The sequence below is a fragment of the Sus scrofa genome, chromosome 18 (assembly GCF_000003025.6).
Source record: "Sus scrofa isolate TJ Tabasco breed Duroc chromosome 18, Sscrofa11.1, whole genome shotgun sequence".
NCBI lineage: Eukaryota > Metazoa > Chordata > Mammalia > Artiodactyla > Suidae > Sus > Sus scrofa.
This window is the reverse complement of record NC_010460.4, coordinates 50,331,985-50,352,812: the sequence shown is the minus strand read 5'-3', so window position 1 is coordinate 50,352,812 and position 20,828 is coordinate 50,331,985. Positions and strand designations below refer to the sequence as shown.

Below are 20,828 nucleotides of genomic sequence, written 5' to 3'. Positions count from 1 at the left end.
ACCGGGCCTCCACCTGTCCTCTTCCCAGACCTGCAGGCCTTGTCCCTCCCCCGGCTCTGGTGTGCCAGGATGGACGGGAACCGAGGCCCAGCTGTGACCACCTGGAGCACCAGTTTCACAGGGGCTCATTACCCTTCTCCTCTTGTCCCAGCAGCGCCATGGCCCCCTAGGCTCCTGGTCGGTTGGGGGGTGGGGTCTGCTGGGTTGGTAGGACCTCCAGGGCAAAGGGTAGGCTCCAGGGGCTGTGGGCAGGACGGTGGAGGAAGGCTTGGCTGGCTGGGCCCTCAGGGTGTCACTCTTATGCAGCGTCCTCATTTATCCACCCTTCGTCCAGGCTGGCTGGCCAGGGACAGTGGTGAATGAGATGTGGCCCTCTAGCCCCAGGTATACCCTGGCGGGCATCTCACGGGCAGGGGCCTGGGGGCTGACTGCGGACTTAAGGTGTGGATGGTCCCAGGGGTCACGTGGGGCAGTGCTGTCAGACAGTGACACATGATAGAGACCCAGGCCCGTCCTGCTCGGTGAAGGGACTGAGGCCAAGAGCGAGGAGAGTCCAGGAGTTCGCCTCGTGGCCCCGTGGTAACGAACCCGACTAGTATCCATGAGGACGTGGGTTTGATCCCTGGCCCTGCTCAGTAGGTTAAGGATCCCTTGTTGCTGTGGCTGTGGTGGAGGCCGGCAGCTACAGCTCCGATTTGACCCCTAGCCTGGGAACCTCCATATGCCGCAGGTGCGGCCCTAAAAAGACAAAAAAAAAATCTTACTTCTCTTCCTCTTTTGCTTGTATCATTGCCGGACTCCTGTCTCTGAGCTCACTGATTCTCTCTTCCAGGCTCTGCTCTATTTCCAGGGCTAATCCATCCTTCATCTTATTTACTGAGGTCGTCAGCTCCAGAATTTCTGTTTGGCTCTTTTTTGGAGTTTTAGTCTCTTTGGTAAAGTATTCCTTCTGTTCATCAGTTTTATTCCTGAGCTCATTCAACCGCCTGGCTGAGTTTTCTTGTATCTCCTTGAGTTTCTTCATGGCAGCTCTTCTGAATTCTCTGTCAGGTAGATGCAATTGTTTCATGACTTTAATCTGGTTTCGGGAGAGTTGTCATTTTCTTTCTGCGTAGTATTACTGTGGTTCTTCATGTTGTTTGATGAACTCTTTCTTTGCTGATGCATTTGATATTAAATGACAGCTTATGGGGGTTCCCATGGTGGCGCAGTGGTAACGAACCTGACTGGTATCCATGAGGTTTTGATCCCTGGCCTCGCTCAGTGGGTTAAGGATTGGGCATGGCAGTGAGCTGCGATGTAGGTTGAAGATGCGACTCAAATCCCGTGTTGCTGTGGCTGTGGTGGAGGCCAGAAGCTGAAGCTCCAATTCGACCCCTAGCCTGGGAACTGCCATATGCGGTGGGTGTGGCCCTAAAAAGACATGTGCACGCGCACACACACACACACACACACATGCGCGCGCGCAAAAGATGGGTTAGAAGCTAGAGTCCTTTACAGTGTTGTCACTGTTGCGGCTCGGGTTCAATCCCTGCTCTGGGAACATCCTCATGCTGCAGACGTGGCCAAAAAATAAACAAACAAATAAATAGTAAATAAAATGTGCAATTCCCACCCCCCCAAAAAAGTTAGAGTCCTTTCATTTATTCCCCGGTAGGGGGCGCTGTCACACAGTGTTTGGTTTCTCTTTTAGCTGAGCTGCCTCTGGTCATACTTGAGAATCAGCCCTTTCCAGTTTCCACTGCAGTTTCTGTAAGAGGCGTGGCTCTGTGCCTTCTTTGTTGACTCTTGTGCCTCTGGGGTCATTGCTTCCTTTTTTCTGACAGAGCTGCTGTCATCCCTGGGCAGGTGGGCTCTTCCCTTGTGCCTGGGATCCCCGAGACACAGGCTCCACTGTTGGAGAGGGAGACGATGGGAGGGGGCGCCCGGGTCCACAGGCATCTCTCCTGTGCCTCTGTTGTAAGGTTCACCGGCTACATCCCTGCCGGTGGGGGGGCGGGTGTAGTGGGTGCCTCAGTGGCTGGAAGGCTCCACTGCCCCTGCTGCCCAGGCATCTGTGGCCATGGGCACCTGTGCACTTGGAAGGCCTGACTCTTGTGTGCTGGTTCCCCTGCTGCTCCTGGCTTCTCTGAAGCCGCCTTGGTCAGAGGGCCAGCACCGCAGGCACCGACCCCACTGCTCCCTGGGTTCTGCCTCCTCTGTTCCAAACCACCCACCTTCAGATGTACTGACGCGGGCATTCTCTCTGTCCTGCTGTGTTAGGAGGAACCTTTGTCGAATTGGATGTTTTACTGGTGTAGATTGAAGGGGAGAGACAAAGGGAGTTTTTCACTCTGCCGTATTTCTTTCTTTCTTTCTTTTTTCTTTTTCTTTTTCTTTTTAGGGCTGCACCTGCGGCATATGGAGGTTCCCAGGCGAGGGTTCTAATCGGAGCTACAGCTGCTGGCCTACACCACAGCCACATCAATGCCAGATCCAAGCCTTGTCTGTGACCTACACCACAGGTCACGCAATGCCAGATCCTTAACGGGCTGAGCGAGGCCAGGGATCGAACCCGCAACCTCATGATTTCTAGTCAGATTCGTTTCCGCTGCACCAGGATGGGAACTCCTCTCTGCTGTATTTCTGATGTTACTCTTTATCTTTATATTTTATTTTATATTTTAATTTGTCTTTTTGGGGCCACATCCACAGCATATGGAAGTTCCCAGGCTAGAGGTTGAGTGGGAGCTGCAGCTGCCGGTCTATGCCACAGCCACAGCAACTCCAGATCCTTAACCCACTGAGTGCGGCCGAGGATCGAACCCATGTCCTCCTGGATACTAGTTGGGTTTGTTACTGCTCAGCCACAATGGGAACTCCTAATTAATTTTAATTTAATTTAAAAAAAGTTTTATTGAAGTATAGTTGTTTTGCAATGTTGTGTTAATTTCTGCTGTGTAGCAAAGTGACTTAGTTACACACACACACACACACACACACACACACACATTCTTTTTTTTTTTTTTTGCTGCACCCACAGCATATGGGAGTTCCCAGGCCAGGGATCGACTCCAAGCCATGGCTGTGACCTATGCCACAGCTGAGGCAACGCCAGATACTTAACCCACTGGACTGGGCCAGGGATCCAGCCTGTGCCTCAGCAGCAACCCCTTCCAGGCTCAGGGCAGGGAGGGCAGACGAGCTGCCTCTGAATCAGCTCCTGCCAAAGTTGTGGCGACTTCTGTGGGCGTCCCCAGCCTTCAGCCTCCTCCCCCCTGTGATGTGTGGTCCCTTTGTGCCCACTGTGCGCCTGGTTTTCCTCTCAACCCTGGCATCCCTTCTTGGTGCTTCGCTGGCTTAACCTCCAGCGCTCAGCCTCTCAATGAGGTCCTGAAGGCACCAAGCTTCCGCTTTGCTGGGGTTTCTGCACGGCCCACCTCCAGCCAGCCCTGTCTTTCCTCTGAGGTCTGGCCAGGCCCTCTCCTGCTAAGCCTGCACCTCCACCCACTGAGCCTGGGCAGAACACTGGGGGATTCTGGCCAAGTCCTGCCGATGTTATCCCTAAATGCCTCACTCCCACTCCTCACTGCCTTTTCCTCCTCCGTCTCCCTGAGAGCTTGTGGTCCAGGGCCCCTCCTCCAGCTGCTTCTCAAAATGCAGGTGTGAAGTCACTCTTGCTCACAAGTTTTGACAGGCTGAGTGACCTGCCAGCTGGAGAGGGTGGGCCGTCCATGGCCACTGTCCGTCCATCTATCCGTCCATCCATCCATCCAGCAGATACACCTTGTGTGCATATCGTGTGCCAGGAGCACTTGTCCCGCAGGAGACAGACAGCAGCCCTTTCATCTCAGGCCCAGGGGTGTGTTGGGGAGCGGGCTGGGCTATGAGGCCAGAATACTCGGACAAGCCAGGCTCCACCGCGTGCTATGGAGGGACTTCATGCAAATCAGGTCACCGATCAAGTGATTAGGTTATTGCTGTTGAAGGATCAGGCCTGCCATCACTAATGTGCAGTCGCATGGAATATTTGTCATGTTCCGGCTGGAAAAGGGAAGCTCATTTATGGTGGAAAAGTCGGGACGTGGGAAAAGAGGTGACTTTAAGGGAGGAGGAGAGGGAGGCAGGCAGTGAGGGGGACGCCTCTCCTCTGCTCCAGGAGGGGGGAGCACAGCCGCATCTGAGGGGCTGCAAGAGCTGTAGCCGTGAGGACTGAGACCTGTGACCTGCGGGTGTCCTGACATGGGACCAGGGGGACTCAGAGAGGGCGTGGTCCAGGGTCCAGCAGGGGGGGTTTGGGCTGAGGATGTGCTGCCTCAGGTCCTGGGAAGGCACACACCTCTCAAGCCTGAGAAGGGGGGTTTGGGGAGATGGCCCCCTCCCTGCCCCCCAGGAAACATCAAGGGGGGATAAATATGCCATGGAAGCAGGGGAGCTTGGCAGCTTTCTTGCTCCTGGTCCCACCTCTGCCACTTCCGCCTTAGCCTGGATCACCGCCGCCCTCCCCTGGAATTTGGGCAGTGCGGCCCTCCAGAACTTTTTTTAGGGCCACACCCGAGACATGTGGGGGTTCCCAGACTAGGGGTCCAATCGGAGCTGTAGGCACTGCCACAGCCACAGCCACACTAATGCCAGATATGATCCCACTGCACCACAGGGGGAACTCCAAGACTTTTTTTTTTTTTTTTTTTGTCTTTTTGCGTTTTCTTGAGCCACTCCCATGGCATATGGAGGTTCCCAGGTTAGGGGTCTAATCAGAGCTGTAGCCACCGGCCTACGCCAGAGCCACAGCGACGTGGGATCCGAGCCGCGTCTGTGACTCACACCACAGCTCACGGCAACACCAGATCCTTAACCCACTGAGCAAGGGCAGGGATCAAACCCGCAACCTCATGGTTCCTAGTCGGATTTGTTAACCACTGCGCCATGACGGGAACTCCTCCCCAAAACATTTTCTGATAGGTTTGACAAAAATGGAATTAAACGAAAGGAAGCTTGCTTTGTTCACTTACAGAGGATGCGGACGGCAAAGTAGAGCTAAGCAGAAGGTGGTGTGTCACACAGTGGAATAGTGTTCAGCCTCAGGAAGGAGGGGAACTTCTGACACTGCAAAACGAGGAGCCTGGAAGAGGTGATGCTAAGTGACATAGCCGGTCACAAAAGGGCAGACGTGAGTTCACTTATGGGGTCCCCAATGGTCAGATTCATAGAGACACTTCATGGGTGCCAGAGGCTGTGGGAGGGGGCAAGGGGGAGTTGGTGTTTCATGGGGGCAGGGTTTGGGAAGGTGAAAGTTCTGGAGATGGATGGTGGTCATGGCTGCACAACATACAAGTTTGCTCAATGCCGCTGAACGCTACACGGACAAGTGGATAGGAAGGTAAATTTTATGATGTGTGTTTTACTACAGCAGCAGCAGCAACAACAACAGCAGCAACAACCACACACAGAGGGTTGAGCCCTGGGGCTCTGGGAAACCAGAGTGTCAGAGGATCTCCTTCCTGCCTACGGTGTAGACAGATCGCTGCCACTTCAAATGCGGGTGTCACTTTCTCTGCTTCACTGAGGATGGAGACGCAATGTTTCACCGCTAGGGGGCGCCAAGTACCGATGCGCCTGCCCTGCTCCTCGGGCCTCTCCAGTCAAGTCTCCCAAGGTCTAGGGCTTTGCAGGGAAACCTCCAGAGAGGGCCCTCCCTGAGCCTGGCTCGGCTCCTCTCCTGCTGGCTCCTGGGCGAGATGCGTGGGGCTGAGATGGCCCGCGTTTCTCTGATCGCATTTGCTCACAAGCCCTCCACTTAGAAGTGCCTTTATTTAATTATTTATTTATTTATTTATTTATTTTGGCTGCACAGGCCACATGTGGAAGCTCCCAGGCCAGGGATTGAACTTGTACCACAGCGGTGATCCAAGCTGTTGCAGTGGAGGGTTAACCGCTGAGCTACAGGAGAACTTTACTGTTGAGAGAACTTACTCTTAAAACCATTACAAGAAAGAGAAATGACCGAATAAATATAACACTGTGTCAGTCAGGGCTGGTCAGGAGAGGGAAGCTATGCAGTAATTGGCACAGGAGAGGCTGATACAGAGAACTGGGAAGGGAGACGGGACGGTCTACGTGGGGAGACAGGACACAGCTGTAGGGGCACCCGGTCAGCAGACTCCTGGGGGCCACATCTTTGGGGGAGTACATCAGGGGCCAGGTGCTGCCTTGGTGTATCATACATGTAAGTGGAACTGAGCCTCCGAATGTCACAGGTGAGAAGACCCAGGTGCAGGGGTAGCTGCCTTCTCGCTGGGTCTCAGACTCTGGGGTCCAGCTGTATAGGTGGAAAGCAGCCCCCACTCCGTGCTGCCCTCTGGGTGGCACTGACTGTCAGGTCACCGGCAGGCTAGCAACACCACTCAGGCTCATTCCTGAGGGCTTGGCTTGCTCCAGGGAGCCTGGGCCCTCCAGGAGCCACACAGGAAGTGCCTGTCTTAGGGGCTCTTGTGCCCATCCAGTGCCTGGGTTTCCCAGAGGACCTGGCACATGTCCCAGGAGCCTGCAGAGGCCCCTCCTCAATCAACATATCTGCTCTTTTTCCATCCGGTGGCCTGCGGCCAGACAGGAGTGAGGAGAGGACCCTCTAGGCCTGCTAGAGAAGATGGCGTCTGATAACCATGTCTTCCCACCTGTTCAGGTGATGGGGCTGCAAGGAGGAGTCAGATGAGGCTGCTGGGCTTTTCTGAGCCAGCTGCGGCCATCTGGGTCCTCCTCGACTCCACCTCCATCTCCACTCGTGCCACCTCTACTGTACCATCTCCGCGTCAACCACCAACTCCACCTCCACCACCATCTCCACCTTCACCACCTCCACTTCCATCACTCTGTCCATCATCTCTACCTCTGCCACCTCCACCATCTCCGCCTCCACCAGCAACTCCACCTCCACCACCATCTCCACCATGTCCACCAACTCCACCTCCACCACCATCTCCACCTTCACCACCTCCACTTCCATCACTCTGTCCATCATCTCTACCTCTGCCACCTCCACCATCTCCGCCTCCACCAGCAACTCCACCTCCACCACCATCTCCACCATGTCCACCAACTCCACCTCCACCACCATCTCCACCATGTCCACCAACTCCACTTCCACCACCATCTCCATCTCCATCATCTCTACCTCCACCAGCAACTCCACCTCTACCGCATCCACTACCATCTTCATCATCCCCACCTCTATCACCTCTGCCTCCACCGGTACCATCTCTGCCTCAATCACCAGCTCCACATCCACCTCCACCACCATTTTCACGGTCTCCACCATCTCCACCTCTGCCACTTCCAACCTGCATCTCCACCTGAACCATCTCTACCTCAACCATCACCTCCACCTCCACCACCACCTCCACTTCCATAATTTCCATCTCTATCCCGCTGTGGGCTCAGCACAGGCTCCTTTGTCCTCACCTCTGTCCTGAGAATGGGGCAGGGATGTTATTCTCTCCAGCTTCAGATGGAAAATGCTAGGCTCCTTGAGGGTCTTGTGTTTTGGATATAATGGAGCCTGGCTGGGTCTATGTCTGTGCATCTTCCCTTCTCACAAAAACCACCTGCACCAGCAGTCATTTGCTCTGTGGGGGCACAGGGGAGAGGAGCTAGAGCCTTGCTTCTCATGGACTCCTTCTAACAGGGGCAATGGGGCAGCCTGTGGGCCCTGGGAAGTTTGCTGTGGGAGACCGAGGAGCTGCATGGAGGTGGGGGTGCAGGGAATGAACCTGCAGGGACATCAGAGCCAGGATGGGGGAGGGGAGGGCATCCTGGAAAGAGGAGAAACTTTATCCAGCGCTGCCTCCCAGGGTGCTCATTCCCAAGTACTGGTGGTGTGCGGAGCACGGCCCCAGGGGGCAGACTTCAGGGTGCTGTCTGGTCTGGCCCCCTCTGATGACCCACCCTCCTGTCCCAGCCTGCTTGTGTGCAACCATCTGTGGGGTCTGGCCTCACCTCTCCTGTGGAGTGGTGTGGGCCTCCGTGATCCTGTGGCCTCCTGGGACACTGGTGACATCTGAACTTGCTCTTGGTTTGTCTCTCTTGGTGCAGGGCATCTGAGAAGGGTGGCTGGCAGGATGCACGGATGGAGCCTGCAGCCCCTGCCAGGCCTGGGTCACAGGAGGTTCTGGGTCATTCCTGCATCTGTGCTCCCCACCACCTTGGGCAGGCTGGTTGGTCAATTTTAATTAGCTTTAATTCCTCCTTGAAATAATTCTGGTTCTTAGCAGAATAAGCGCAGAAATCCCTTATTAAGTGGGCTTCCTAATGCAGGAAAGGTCAGCAGGGCTTATGCGAGGCAGCTGTTCAGCAACGCCTGCGCTAGAATCCTCCCACACCCCCGGCCTTCCAGGCCGGGTTAATTCCTGCCTCCCCCACTCAGAGAGGCGGAGGCCCTGGCCAGGTGGGGATCCCTCCTGCTCATCCCTCTGACTTGGGATGGATGCTCCGGCTAAGAGCAGTCAACCCCTGAGGGGGTCCTACCTTCCCAGCCCTGCTCCCTGAGCCCTCAGACCAGCATGTCTCTGAGCACTGCAGGGCAGAAGGGTTTCCACCCCACCAGGTGACAAAGTGCCCAGATGTCCATGGGGGCCAGGGTCTGTGCTAGGGGATGAGTGACAGAGGCGACCAAACCAGGCTACGTGACCCATGGTAGGAGAATCCTGAGTCCCTCCTCCCTCCCCTCAGAGCCCATGACACTTCTTTAGGTCAGGTCATTAGGGACACCCAGTCATGCTCCAGGCCCTCTTTTGTCCCCCGAGGCCTTCAGAAAGCACAGAGCAAGCACCAGGGCTTGAGGACCCGGGCCATGGGCAGTGGTGTGTGTGCAAGTGTAGGTGTGTGCACCTGTCTGTGCCCCATCCCCTCTGGTCCGGAGGGTGCAAAGGCTCCAGCGCAGGGAGGCCCCCAGCAAGGATTGGGGCCCACGGGAACTCTAGAGTCAGTCACGATTCACCATGAGGGTTCCTCGCGGCACACAGGGACTCCCCCACTCCCAGCTAGCTCCCTCCTCAGGGGGGCTCCCTCTCCGCACCCCCTCCCCCCTTCCCAGTCTCTCTTGTCCCCCCGCGCTGCACAGCACCCCCTCTCCAGACACCTCCCCGAGCCCTTCTGCGGGCTGGGGTAAGGGTGGGTGCACCTGCCGGATCCCGTCTGCTCCTTGCCAGGCTGCCCACCCCTCTCCGGTCCCCCTGCCCCGCCGGACGCCGAGGCCCCACAAGCGCGAACTTGGCATGGGCCTTGCCCCTGGAGCAGGAGGAGGGGGCTTGCCCCGGGGAGGGGGTGCCTCCTGGGGGAAGGACTGCCCTGTGGGGGAGGACATGTCTTGGGGGGTCAGGCGTATCCTAGGGGAGGAAGCGTCCTGCGGGGGAGCGTATCTCGGAGGAGCACGACCCGACGGAGGGCCCCTGGGAGGCTGAGGCGGGGGGAGGCGTGCATCCTCGTTGTGGGAGCGCGTCCTGGGGTGGGAGCGCGTCCTGGGGTGGGAGCGCGTCCTGGGGTGGGAGCGCGTCCTGGGGTGGGAGCCCCTCCCGGGGGCAAAGCACCTCCTGGGGGCGGGCTCTCTGCGGCCCCACCCCCCCGCCTGAGCTCCGCCTCCGGGAGCCCCTAGCGCCCCCAGCGGGGACGCAGCTGTATCGCTTGCCGCAGCTGGACTGCTCCCGCCGCAGCTGGACGGCGCGCCACAGCTGGCTAGCCATGGAGGCGACAGCGCCGCGGCGCCGGCACCTTCTTCCGCTGCTGCTGCTGCTGCTACTGCTCTGCGGTAAGAAGATGCTGGGTCGGGCACGGGGGCGCCCCAACCTCCTCGGGGGCCACGGGGACCCGCTCGGCCTTCGTCCTCCCGCACCCGCACCTGGCTGCACCTCCTCCCCTGAGCCCACCAGGGCGAGCCCCGTGCGTCCTGCTCCGGAGGGGCGAGGGGTGACTCGGGGCTCTGTCCCCAGGCTCCTCTCGAGCTGATGGCGACGGATCAGACTAGGACGGAAGGCGCGGGGTCTCCCTCGGGCTCTGCATCGCCAGTGAGCTGGGCCTGGGCCTGTTGCTCCCAGCTGCGATGTCCCCCTCGTTGCTGCCCGGGGGCTAGGGTCGCCACGGCAGCGCGACCTCCTATAGCGGGCGTGCCCATCTCTCCCCCTGTGAGGCAGTGCATTCCTTGTCCTGAGCTCGTGCGTGCGCGCCATGCACGGGGGTGTGGAGGAGAGGAATCCAGCACCGGGAGGCCTGGACCTTCCCTGCGGTGCCTGTCCGCTTCCAGGACGGTCCTTCAGTGTAAATGTGTGTGCGTGTGTCTGGCTGGAGGGGGCAGGGGGCAGCCTTCTGAGGTTTTACCTCCCAGACCCCTTCTAAGCTAGAAAACACCACTCCTGGGGGGAGGCATGGCTCACAAATAGGGAATGGATTGAATGAAAAGCTTGCTTTGCAAAATCGTTCTAAAGAAATCATCTAAGAACAAGTGACAGGGTCTGGGCGCTTGGGGAGGGCTTCCTTGGGCGAGACGAGGTGAGGCTGGGTTGCAGAGCAGGGTCTGAGCCTGGGCGGCTCTGGGAGGGGAAGCAGGTGGGTCCGGCGGGGTGGGGGTGGGGGATCCCTGGCTTGGTGGCCAGGAATCCCAGGCCCTGTCTTGGGGAGGGCACTGTCCCCTAGGTCCTTTGGGATGCTCCCTTGCCCTCACTGGCCTCTCTGACTGTAAGATGCACAACTGGGCTTGTTTGCAGTATCACTGTCAGCTTTGACCATCTGGCATTTGGAAAAGGCTGCATCAGCTCACTGACATCTTGAATTCTAGGTTACCTTTCCAGAAGGTGTCTGGGGGGAAGAAGGTGTGACTTCATTTCATATTCCGGTGTTAGAGCCCTAGGGTCAGCTGGATTTTTGGGTTGAAGGCAAGGGTGATGGGTGATTCCAGAAAGCAGGAGCACACTGAGGCAGGATCTGTGACCTTCGAATGCAAAGCCCTTGGAGGAGGAATCTTCTGATTGGTTTCGAGGGAAGCTAAGGCTGTCCTCACAGGGCAAGGACCAAGACAGAAATCTCTCTTAATAACCTCGGGCCACGTTGGCACAGTTCTGGAGGCCACCTCATCTTGTCTCCATCCCAGTATCCCCCTCCCTTGGAGCCAGGATGGGGCCAGGCCAGCTTCTCAGCAGACATCAATCCAGTGCTTGCCTGGTCAGAGTGAGGGCCCCAAGAGCTGGCTCGGAATGAGTGAGGGAGATGCAGGCAGGTCACATGCTGCTTTGTCATGGGGGAGATGGGGGCCACATCAGCCCTGGAAGCTGCTGCCTCTAGAAGGAGGATCCAGGGCTGCTGGCTGCCTATGCTCTGGATCCTGACACCCTGCTTGTCCCTGAGCTGCCTCTGGGCTGTGTAAAGTGGGGGAATCTGGTCTGGGGTAGTGTGGTCCAGCAGCAGTCTGCTCAGCTGGGCTCTGCCTCTGAGCTTCTATGTGTGTTCCCACCCAGAGCTGGAACTGAAAAGGTTTAGCTGCTCATTGCTCAAAAGTCAATGTTCTAGAGACAAGGGTTGGTGGGGTCGGGGGGAAGAGGCTTTATTCAGGAAGCTGGCAACCTAGGAAGATTGCAAACTAGCGTCCTCCCCAAACCATCTCTGAGTTGCCAATCAGAGGGCAAGAGCTTTTAAAGGAAAACTTCAAGGATATGCAGCTAGGGGGCTACGTGCAGAGCAGCACTGCTCAAAATGGAGCAGCTTATGTCATGGCTGCAGTCTGATCATCACGCAGTTAGATTTTTCCCTCTGGTGGTGGTTTTAACAGCTGCAAAACAACTCAGGAATGTGCATCACACACCGGACCTTGCTATCTATGTTCTTCAGAGAGGAACTAAAGATTCTGGAAGCACTAAATGGCTGATTTGCTCTTTGAACGGTTACCAGTCTGTAGGCTTAACTGCTATTTTTGTCATTACATGTCTACATCCTTTCAGTGATTCAATCATTAATTCTTCTTCTTTTTTTTTTTTGGCTGTGTCCGCAGCATGTGGAAATTCCCAGGCCAGGGATTGAACCTGCCCCACAGCAGTAACCTGAGCCTCTGCAGTGACACTTCTGCAGTGACACCTCCGGACCCTCACCTGCTGGGCCCCATGGGAATTCCTCATCATTCATTCTTGAGCCAGGCTATTTGTGACTCTGGGGAGGTCTCAGGAGACTAAAGCCTTCTGGGCTTTGGTACCTGAGGGGCCCCACAGGGTCCTGGTAGGTTTCAGTCCTTCCTTTTCGGTGATATCCCCCCACCTGAAGAGGCACAGGTGCGGAACATGAAAGCGAATAAAATTTTGGATTGCGAGGTTAGTCATAAACTTGGCAGTGGAGTTTGGTTTTCGTTCCATTTTTGTTTGAGCTGTTCCTGAATCTTTGCAGAAACGGGGTGACGATTGCTCTAGGTATTTCCTGCTGAAACAGGGTGTGGTCTTGCCTCAATTTGGGGTGTGGACACAGAGTTGGAAACAGTTCCCAGTTCCAAGTGTAGTATCAATATTTTGTATTATGAAAACGTTACTTCTTTCTGTATTGCTTTGTCAGAGCACCTGGACAAACATTTGAAAATTAGTAGACATATTGCAATGAAGATAGTAATGAAAATGCATCTCTGTATTTTTTCCCTTAGTGGCTAAAGCAGATGTACATTGTATGTGTAATATACAGGCTGTTTTGGTTAGCCTGAAGTTCCCATTAAATCATGTGTAAACCAGGATGACCTTTCCATACCTTTTTTGTTTGTTTGTTTTTACTTTTTAGGGCCGCACCTGCAGCATATGGAGGTTCCCAGGCTAGGGGTCGAATTGGAGCTGCAGTGGCCGGCCTACACCACAGCCATGGCCATGCCTTATCCTTAACCCACTCAGCGAGGCCAGGGATCAAACCTGCAACCTCATGATTCCTCGTCGGATTCGTTTCTGCTGTGTCCTGATGGGAACTCCCCCCATACCTTAATCTGTGAAAATTTCTTCTATCATTTCCCCCTTTTGATTGCAAATCTTTCAGTCGAAAGCATTAATGATCCCAATACTTGTCCCTTGATTGTGGTTGCTGCCTGCTCTGGGTTCACCATGTCTTGGTGTTAGGCCTCCTTTTTTGTCTATGTGTCTGCCTCGGTGTTCACACTGGGGGGAAACTCCTGACATAATAACCAAGTACAGGTAATTGGTGATATCAATTACCAAATTGTCATGCAAACTTTGTACATGTGCTTCAAGCAGTGATACATGCCATGAGTAGCTATACTCTGTGACAGCTTTACCAGAGAATTTTTTTCTTTCTTGGCTGCACCCATGGCATATGGAAGTTCTTGGGCCAGGCATCAAATCCATGCTGCAGCTGTGACCTACGCCACAGCGGCAGCAACGTTCGATCCTTAACTCACTGTGCTGGGCTGAGGATTGAACCCAAGCCACTGCAGAGACAACGTTGGATCCTTAACCCACGGTGCCACAGTGGGAACTCAGAAATTTTTTCATATATTGTTTTCCATGTGGTTTAAAGAACCAAATAATCTTAGTTTAGTATTTCTTTCTTAGCTACCTCAGGGGCTCTTTGGGAAACTCAAAGTTAGCTAGAGAAAGAAACTTGCAACCTGTTGTCAAAAGCAGCTCAATATTTCATGAAAACTTTGTTCTTTTAACAGAGAAAACCAAGCTCTAGTCTTGTATTTACTTTTAATAACAAAATTTATTTATTTCATTAGATTCAATCTAATATTAATCCGTTCTGACCATGCACAGAACTCTTTTCCAAAATTTTCTTTCCCATAAACCTTCCACAACTTTCTGTATCTATATGTTTGTCTCTCATTTTTTTCCCATCTAGAAACAGCCAGCTCTAGGATAAAATTATTTTTTCCTCTTTTTTTAGGGCTGCATCCAGGGCACATGGGAGTTCCCAGGCTAGGGGTCGAATCAGAGCTACAGCTGCTGGCCTACACCACAGCCACAGCAACGCGGGATCCAAGTATTTTGCTGTGACCTATGCTACAGTTCACGGCAACGCCAGATCCCTGATCCACAGAGCAAGGCCAGGGATTGAATCCGAATCCTCATGGATACTAGTTGGATTCATTTCTGGTGTGCCATGAAGGGACCTCCCCCAAACATACGTGTTTTATAGCATAATTTCTCTCTTTAAAATGGCACCAGACGTGTGTCTAATAAGCCCAAACATCTTTAGCTTTTTTTTCTCATAAAACAAACAAAGGTAAACTCAGACTTATCTAGCAATCAATGTTCCAGTATTTTATCTTAAAAATAACTTAGACCATATTACTCAGCCATTAGAAAGAATGAGATACCAGCATTTTTTGCAACATGGATGGACCTAGAAACTATCATGCTAAATGAAGTCAGTCATACAATGAGACACCAACATCAAATGCTTTCACTGACATGTGGAATCTGAAAAAAGGACAGACGGAACTGCTTTGCAGAACAGATGCTGACTCACAGACATTGAAAAACTTATGGTCTCCGGAGGAGACAGTTTGGGGGGTGGGGGGATGTGCTTGGGCTGTGGGATGGAAATCCTGTGAAATCAGATTGTTATGATCATTATACAACTACAGATGTGATCAATTCATTTGAGTAATAAAAAAAGAAAAAAAAATGACTTAGACCTTCAATAAATGTTTAGCATTTAACATGTACGAGTTTGCTAGCAACTGTGCCTCCCAGGGCTCCCTTACAGCGCCCCCAGAGAGTGCCCATGCTAGTCTGTGTGTGCGAACGTGGCACGGTCACAGTTTTTGTCACTAATAGGAGTCATGTTGTCCTGCTGTTGAGCCACCTCCTGTCCCATTGGATTCTGTGGACTCAAGTGGGCCCAGGTGCAGCAGCTGGCTAGCGGGTACCCCAGGGATGCAGGGACTGCAAGGAAGTGCTTGGCCAGCAGGTGGCTTGGAGTTCCTCTGATGCTTCTCTTCATGGCATAGACCTGGAAACTGAGGTCCAGGGTTGGGAGGGATTCTCTTCCTCTCCTCTGCCTCCTCCTTTTCTTTATTAGCTTTGGTTGCTTTAGGGTTTATAGTGTGTGTTTTTAACGTCTCACAGTCCGTCTTTAAGTGATATTATGTCAATTCACGTATAGCACGAGAATCTTCCATTCTGACTTTTACGTTTTTGCTGTCATACAGTTTATTTAAACTGAAGTTGTAAATCCACGATACTTTGTTGGTTCAGTTTTCACAGTCAGTTACCTTTTAAGGAGATTTAACTATTGAGAAGCGAGTTTTATACGTGACGCGTGTAGTTACAATTGGTTACGTACGTTATCGCGCGCTTCCTCCTTTGTCAAGATCAGTATCTCCTTCCATGGTACTTCTTTCTCCCTCAAGGATATTCTTAAATATTATTTGAAGTTTCAGTGTGCTGGTAATACTTTCTTTCAACTTTTGAATGTTTAAAAACTTTCATTTTATTATTTATTGACTTATTTATGGCTGTACCTGCGGCACATGGAAGTGCCCAGGCCAGGGATTGAATCTGAGCTGCAGATGCCATCTATGGCACAGCCTGGCAATGCCAGATCCTTTAACCCACTGCGCCGGGCTGGGGATTGATCCTGTGTCTCTGCAGTGACTTGAGCCGCTGCCTTTGAATTTTTTTTGGGGGGGGGAGGTCTTTTTTTGCCATTTCTTGGGCCGCTCCCGTGGCATATGGAGGTTCCCAGGCTAGGGATCGAATGGGAGCTGTAGCCGCTGGCCTACACCAGAGCCACAGCAATGCGGGATCCGAGCCGTGTCTGCAACCCACAACACAGCTAACGGCAACGCCAGATCCTTAACCCACTGAGCAAGGGCAGGGATTGAACCCTCAACCTCATGGTTCCTAGTCGCATTTATTAACCACTGAGCCATGATGGGAACTCCTGCCTTTGAATTCTTAATCCACTGTATCACAGCTGGAGCTCCCAAATGTTTTAATTTTTTTAAAAAAGCTTTTTGAGATATAACTCAGTACTACAGTTCACCCATTTGATGTATATAGTTCAATTTTTTTAAGTACATTCAGAGAATTTTGCAACTATTACCACAGGCTGCATGAGGACATTTTCATCACCCCAAAAACATTCCGGACTCTTACTAGCAGCCATGCCCCACTCCACCAACCCCCTCAGCCTTAAGCGACTACTAGTCTGCACTCTGCCTCTGTCTGTAGAATTGGCTATTCTGTAGATTTGACTAGATGTAATCATATAACCTGCAATATTTTGCGACTGGCATCTTTCACTGAACATAATGTTTTCAAGGTTTCTCCGTATCGTAGCAGGTGTCAGTACTTCATTCTTTTATGGGAAACCAATAGTCTGTATTCAGAATCTAGAGATCTTTTATAGAACTCTCATATTCTATAAGGATATCCTGCATTTGTTTACCCAGTCATCCCTTGGTGGGTATTTGGGTTGTTTCTACTTCTAGATATTGTGGATAATGCAGCTGCAAAGAGTTTCATAGTTTAGCTCTTACATTTAGATCTATTGTATGTTTTGCATTAATGTTTGTGTATGCTGCGAGGATAAAGTCTACCTTCATTCTCTCTTGCATGTGTATAGACAGTTGCTCCAGCCCCATTTGTTGAAAAGGCCACAATCTGGTGAACCTCTCTGGTGAATTGTCTTGGTACACTTGCAGAAAATAGTTTTATTCTAGAATGAAGGTTGATTCCTGGACTCTCGATTTTATTCCATTGATCTATACGTCTATCCTTACACCAGTACGCACACTAGGATACACACAGTAGGGCAGTGTACACATGCACGCATGCACAAATACACATACAACACACCCACATAGTCATACATGTAGACACAACACACACATACACACATCAGGACACACATGGCAGGGCGGTATATATACATTTATATTCACATACACCGGGATACACATGACAGGGCAGATAGACACACACACACAACGCGCAGACACCCCCCCCCCGAGATGGGCAGTGTACACATAGATGTACACACACACAGATGTACACACACACAGATGTACACATGTATGTATACACCATACATGCGCCGGGACACTCACAGCAGGGCTTTCTCTTGATTACATGATGGAAGGCAAACCTGGGGGTCATGAGAGGCAAGTTGACGAGGCGGGGACCTGACCCCTGGAAATTGGGGGGATCCTGAGGGTCAGATGGGCATTCCTGGTGGGAGGAAGGTGTTCTCCTGTGGGAGTGACAAGGAGTCCTGGGGCAGGGGCCCTGCCAGACCCCAAGAGAGTTCAAGGACTGGTCCCTGTAGATGGACCACAAGTCCTTACAGCCCTCAGCCCCTGGCCTCCTGGAGCTCAAGGGTGTGACTTTGGCAGGGTGGGGCGTCCTTACTTTCAAGGGGCCTCCATTGCTGCCCAGAGGCCCGGAACTGTCATCAGACGCTTGGAATCCTTCTCGGGACATGTTCCAGGGCCTCTCACCCTCGAGCCATGGACGCTGCTCCCCGCCCCCACCCTTGCTGGGACCCGTCTGCCCTCAGCCTCTCCGCCCCCAGGACTCCGTCTCTCTGCGTGCTGCCCTCCCCCTGCCTTCTGCCTCCCATGCCCACTGGGAGGCCCTGCCCCTCTGGCCCAATCTCAGTGACACCCCCCTGTGGGTCCCTCTTTCTGCATGGCTTCAACCTTCCCGGGTTGCATGGAGGCCAAGGGGAGGGGGAGCCCAGGTGGCCTTGGGGGACGTCGTCCGCAGGAGCCCTTCCGGGGCCCCCGAGCCTTCCGAGCAGTGCTCACGGCCGTCTGCCCTCTAGGCGAGTGTCCCCCGGTGAGCGGCTGCAACGAGAAGCGCATGCTGGCCATGCTGCCCCGCTGCGGCAAGACCTTCGCCGAAATGATGAAGAAGGTGGAGGTCTGGAAGTGGTGCAACCTGTCGGAGTTCATCGTGTGAGTGCCCCTGCTCAGGCGCTGGGCCTGCCCCCGCTCTGCCCGCTCCCTGCCCACGGCCTGCCCACACCCTGCCCATGGCCTGTCCACTCCCTGCCCACACGCTGCCCACAGCCTGCCCACGGCCTGCCCACACCCTTCCCACGGCCTGTCCACTCCCTGCCCACAGCCTACCCACGGCCTGCCCACACCCTTCCCACGGCCTGTCCACAGCATGCCCACGCCCTGCCCATGCCCTGCCCACCCCCTGCCCATGGCCTGCCCACACCCTGCCCACGGCCTGTCCATGGCCTGTCCACAGCCTGCCCACGGCCTGCCCACACCCTGCCCACGCCCTGCCCACACCCTTCCCACGGCCTGTCCACTCCCTGCCCACAGCATGCCCACGCCCTGCCCACAGCCTGCCCACGGCCTGCCCAAACCCTCCCCACGGCCTGTCCACTCCCTGCCCATGCCCTGCCCACAGCCTGCCCACGGCCTGCCCACACCCTCCCCACGGCCTGCCCACACCCTCCCCACGGCCTGCTCACACCCTGCCCATGTCCTGTTCACACCCTGCCCGCAGCCTGCCCACGTTCTGTCCACAGCGTCTGTGCTCCCCATGCTCGGAGGTCCGTCCTCAGGCCCCTACTCCCCTCACCAACCGTGCTAGCGCTTCCAACTGGACCCCCCCAGGCTGTGTGTCCCCCACTCCTCTGAGTGGGGTCATTGCTCTGAGAAGCCCTTGACCCCCACCCACCTCCCTGATCAGGATTGCCTTGGGGTGCTTGCCTTGGGGTGCCTGCCGCTCTTCGTGGTCCCGTGCTGGGTGGAGATTGTCATTTGGGGTCGTCCTCACAGCACCAGCCAAGGCTGGCTTTGTAGTCGGGACCAGTGGACCCCAGAGACACTGAATCTCACTGATGCCCACCCGGTGTGGTGGGGCCACGCCGCACCACAGGGCCCCACGTTCCAGAAGCTCCCGAGGTTTTTCCTCTCCTGTGCTCACTCTCAGCTTCAAGGTCAAGATGTGCCTTTCACCTCCTTGGAAATCCCTGATAGGCGATCCCTGCCCTCCCCACTTCCCACTTGGCCCTCTCAAGCTGCTGCTGTGCTGGTGGCCACGCCAGACTCCAGCTGTCCCGGGAACCGTGCCTGCCGGGAGCCCCATCCTCTCTTGGAGCCCCCCCTCTGCTCAGTCTCCTCAGTCCTCTTTCCCCTCCAAGACCCCGGTCTCTGTGCTCTCCGTTCCCAGTGGCTGTTCTAGGGGCTTCCATGCCTGTCTCCCCGGGGCTGGTGGCTCCTCGTCCACCGCCCCCTGGTGGGCCCCATGCCTAGTCATTCACGGGACCAAGTGGAGTGAAATTTCTGTGTTCACTGGGGATGCGTGCTGAGGGCTCAGGAAGGGGCTTGGCCAGACCTCTTGTCCTCAGAATCTGGCCTGGACGCCAAGGTGGGAGTGGACACACAGGGGGTAGGGAGGTGAGGGAGGGTGAGGCGGGGGCTTCTCGGCCTGTGCCCCTGCCATCTGCTAAAGCCTCAGTGCAGGGCTCAAACAGACACCCACCCCCAGGGCCGGGGGATGGCAGAAGGGCAGCCAGGAGGGGGTCTGAGGGTCGGAGAGAGAGGGGCCAAGATTTGCCTGGTGGGAGGTGGAGTCGGATGGGCTGGTCGGCTGCCCTCCAGCTCTGTGTCCCCCTTTGCCATTTGGGCTCTGGCTGCGGCTTCTCTAGCTGTGAGATGCACTCCAGGAGCTGGAGGGAGGGGGCTCCTGGGGCCAGACTGAAGGGAGGACACGGGTGGGGGGCAGATGTCCAGGGATGCTTGGGACGGGCAGACCCTGCCGTGACCCTGGTTCTGTGAGGTCCAGCAAACAGTGGCTTCCTTGCGAGGAACGCCTTGATTTTATCTCCAGCCTGAACCCGGGCTGGTGAGTTAACAGGGCATGGGGGGCTGGGTGCAGGGACGTGCGCGTCCCTGCCTCCCCACCCAGGGCAGCACGGGATGTCAGCCGGTGGGAGCTGGCTTCGGTGGCTCTTGCCAGGTGCCTGAGGGCCTGACCTTTGGCCCTAAAAACGTTTGCTGTTGTAACACGGAGCCAGTTCCCTGCGTCCTTGGGAGGCACCAGACGTGGGCATTCTGCGGTGGCCCTGCTGGTTAATCCACAGAGGTGGGTGCTGCGCTCAGCAGTGCCCCGCTCCTAGCCATGCGGGCTCACGCTGAAACCTCACCAAGCCAGGCACTCGCTAAGAGTGTATTCACGGCACCTTATTTGGTCTTTTTGGTCACCTCATTGGATAAGAATTAGGAGCCCCATTCCTAGGCAGAGAACCCGAGGCCCAGGGAGGCTAAGCAACGTGGGCAGAAGAGTCAGGGAGACGGTCCAGGCCGAGCTGGGATTGGAGGAAGCCTGTTGCATCACATGGACTCTGCATCCTGAGTCCTAAGCTGCTATTCTGTGCGGTTTTCTGTGCGAGGGGGTCGCGGGGACCGCCCACCACCTCCTGGCCCCCACGGATTTGCTGCCCACAGCGGGGCGTCCTCCATCTGCCTCGTCTCAGCCCCTCTGAGCCCCCAGGGTGGGTCGAGGCTTTTTATGGTGTTGGGTTAGAGGCTCTGGGACAGCAGGTCACTGACTGGGGCCCAGCGGGCCTTGGAGGGTGTTGGATTTGCCTGAAGACCTGGCTGGTGAGGTGTCCCAGAGCCTAGGCAGGTCTCAAGGGCCACATCATGGCTCACAGCCATGCTTCCTGCCCTCTTTTTGCCTTGTGTGGCTCCTCCTTGCCTGGGTCATCTGAGAGCTGTAGGGCAGACATGTGCCTGACCAGTAACTCAGGGTCTGGGCTGGGCGACTGCCCGGGGCTGCCCAGCAGGTGGGGACCAGGGGTTCAGCCCCTTTTCCCACCCCCTTCCCAAGCAGAGACAAGCTTCTGTACAGGAAGCT

At 55.0% G+C, this 20,828-nt stretch overlaps 1 protein-coding gene across 4 annotated transcripts in view; it reads left to right on the top strand.

Moving 5' to 3' along the window:
* Positions 1 to 20,828, top strand: part of RAMP3 (receptor activity modifying protein 3) — a 46,963-nt gene that overhangs the window by 13,945 nt on the left and 12,190 nt on the right. Inside the window, exons 3-5 of one of the 4 annotated variants that reach the window (XM_021078511.1) lie at positions 4,994 to 5,149; positions 9,664 to 9,778; positions 17,773 to 17,905. In XM_021078511.1, the coding sequence (XP_020934170.1) occupies positions 5,114 to 5,149; positions 9,664 to 9,778; positions 17,773 to 17,905 (284 nt within the window). In that variant the 5' untranslated portion in view covers positions 4,994 to 5,113. 4 annotated transcript variants of the gene reach the window in all.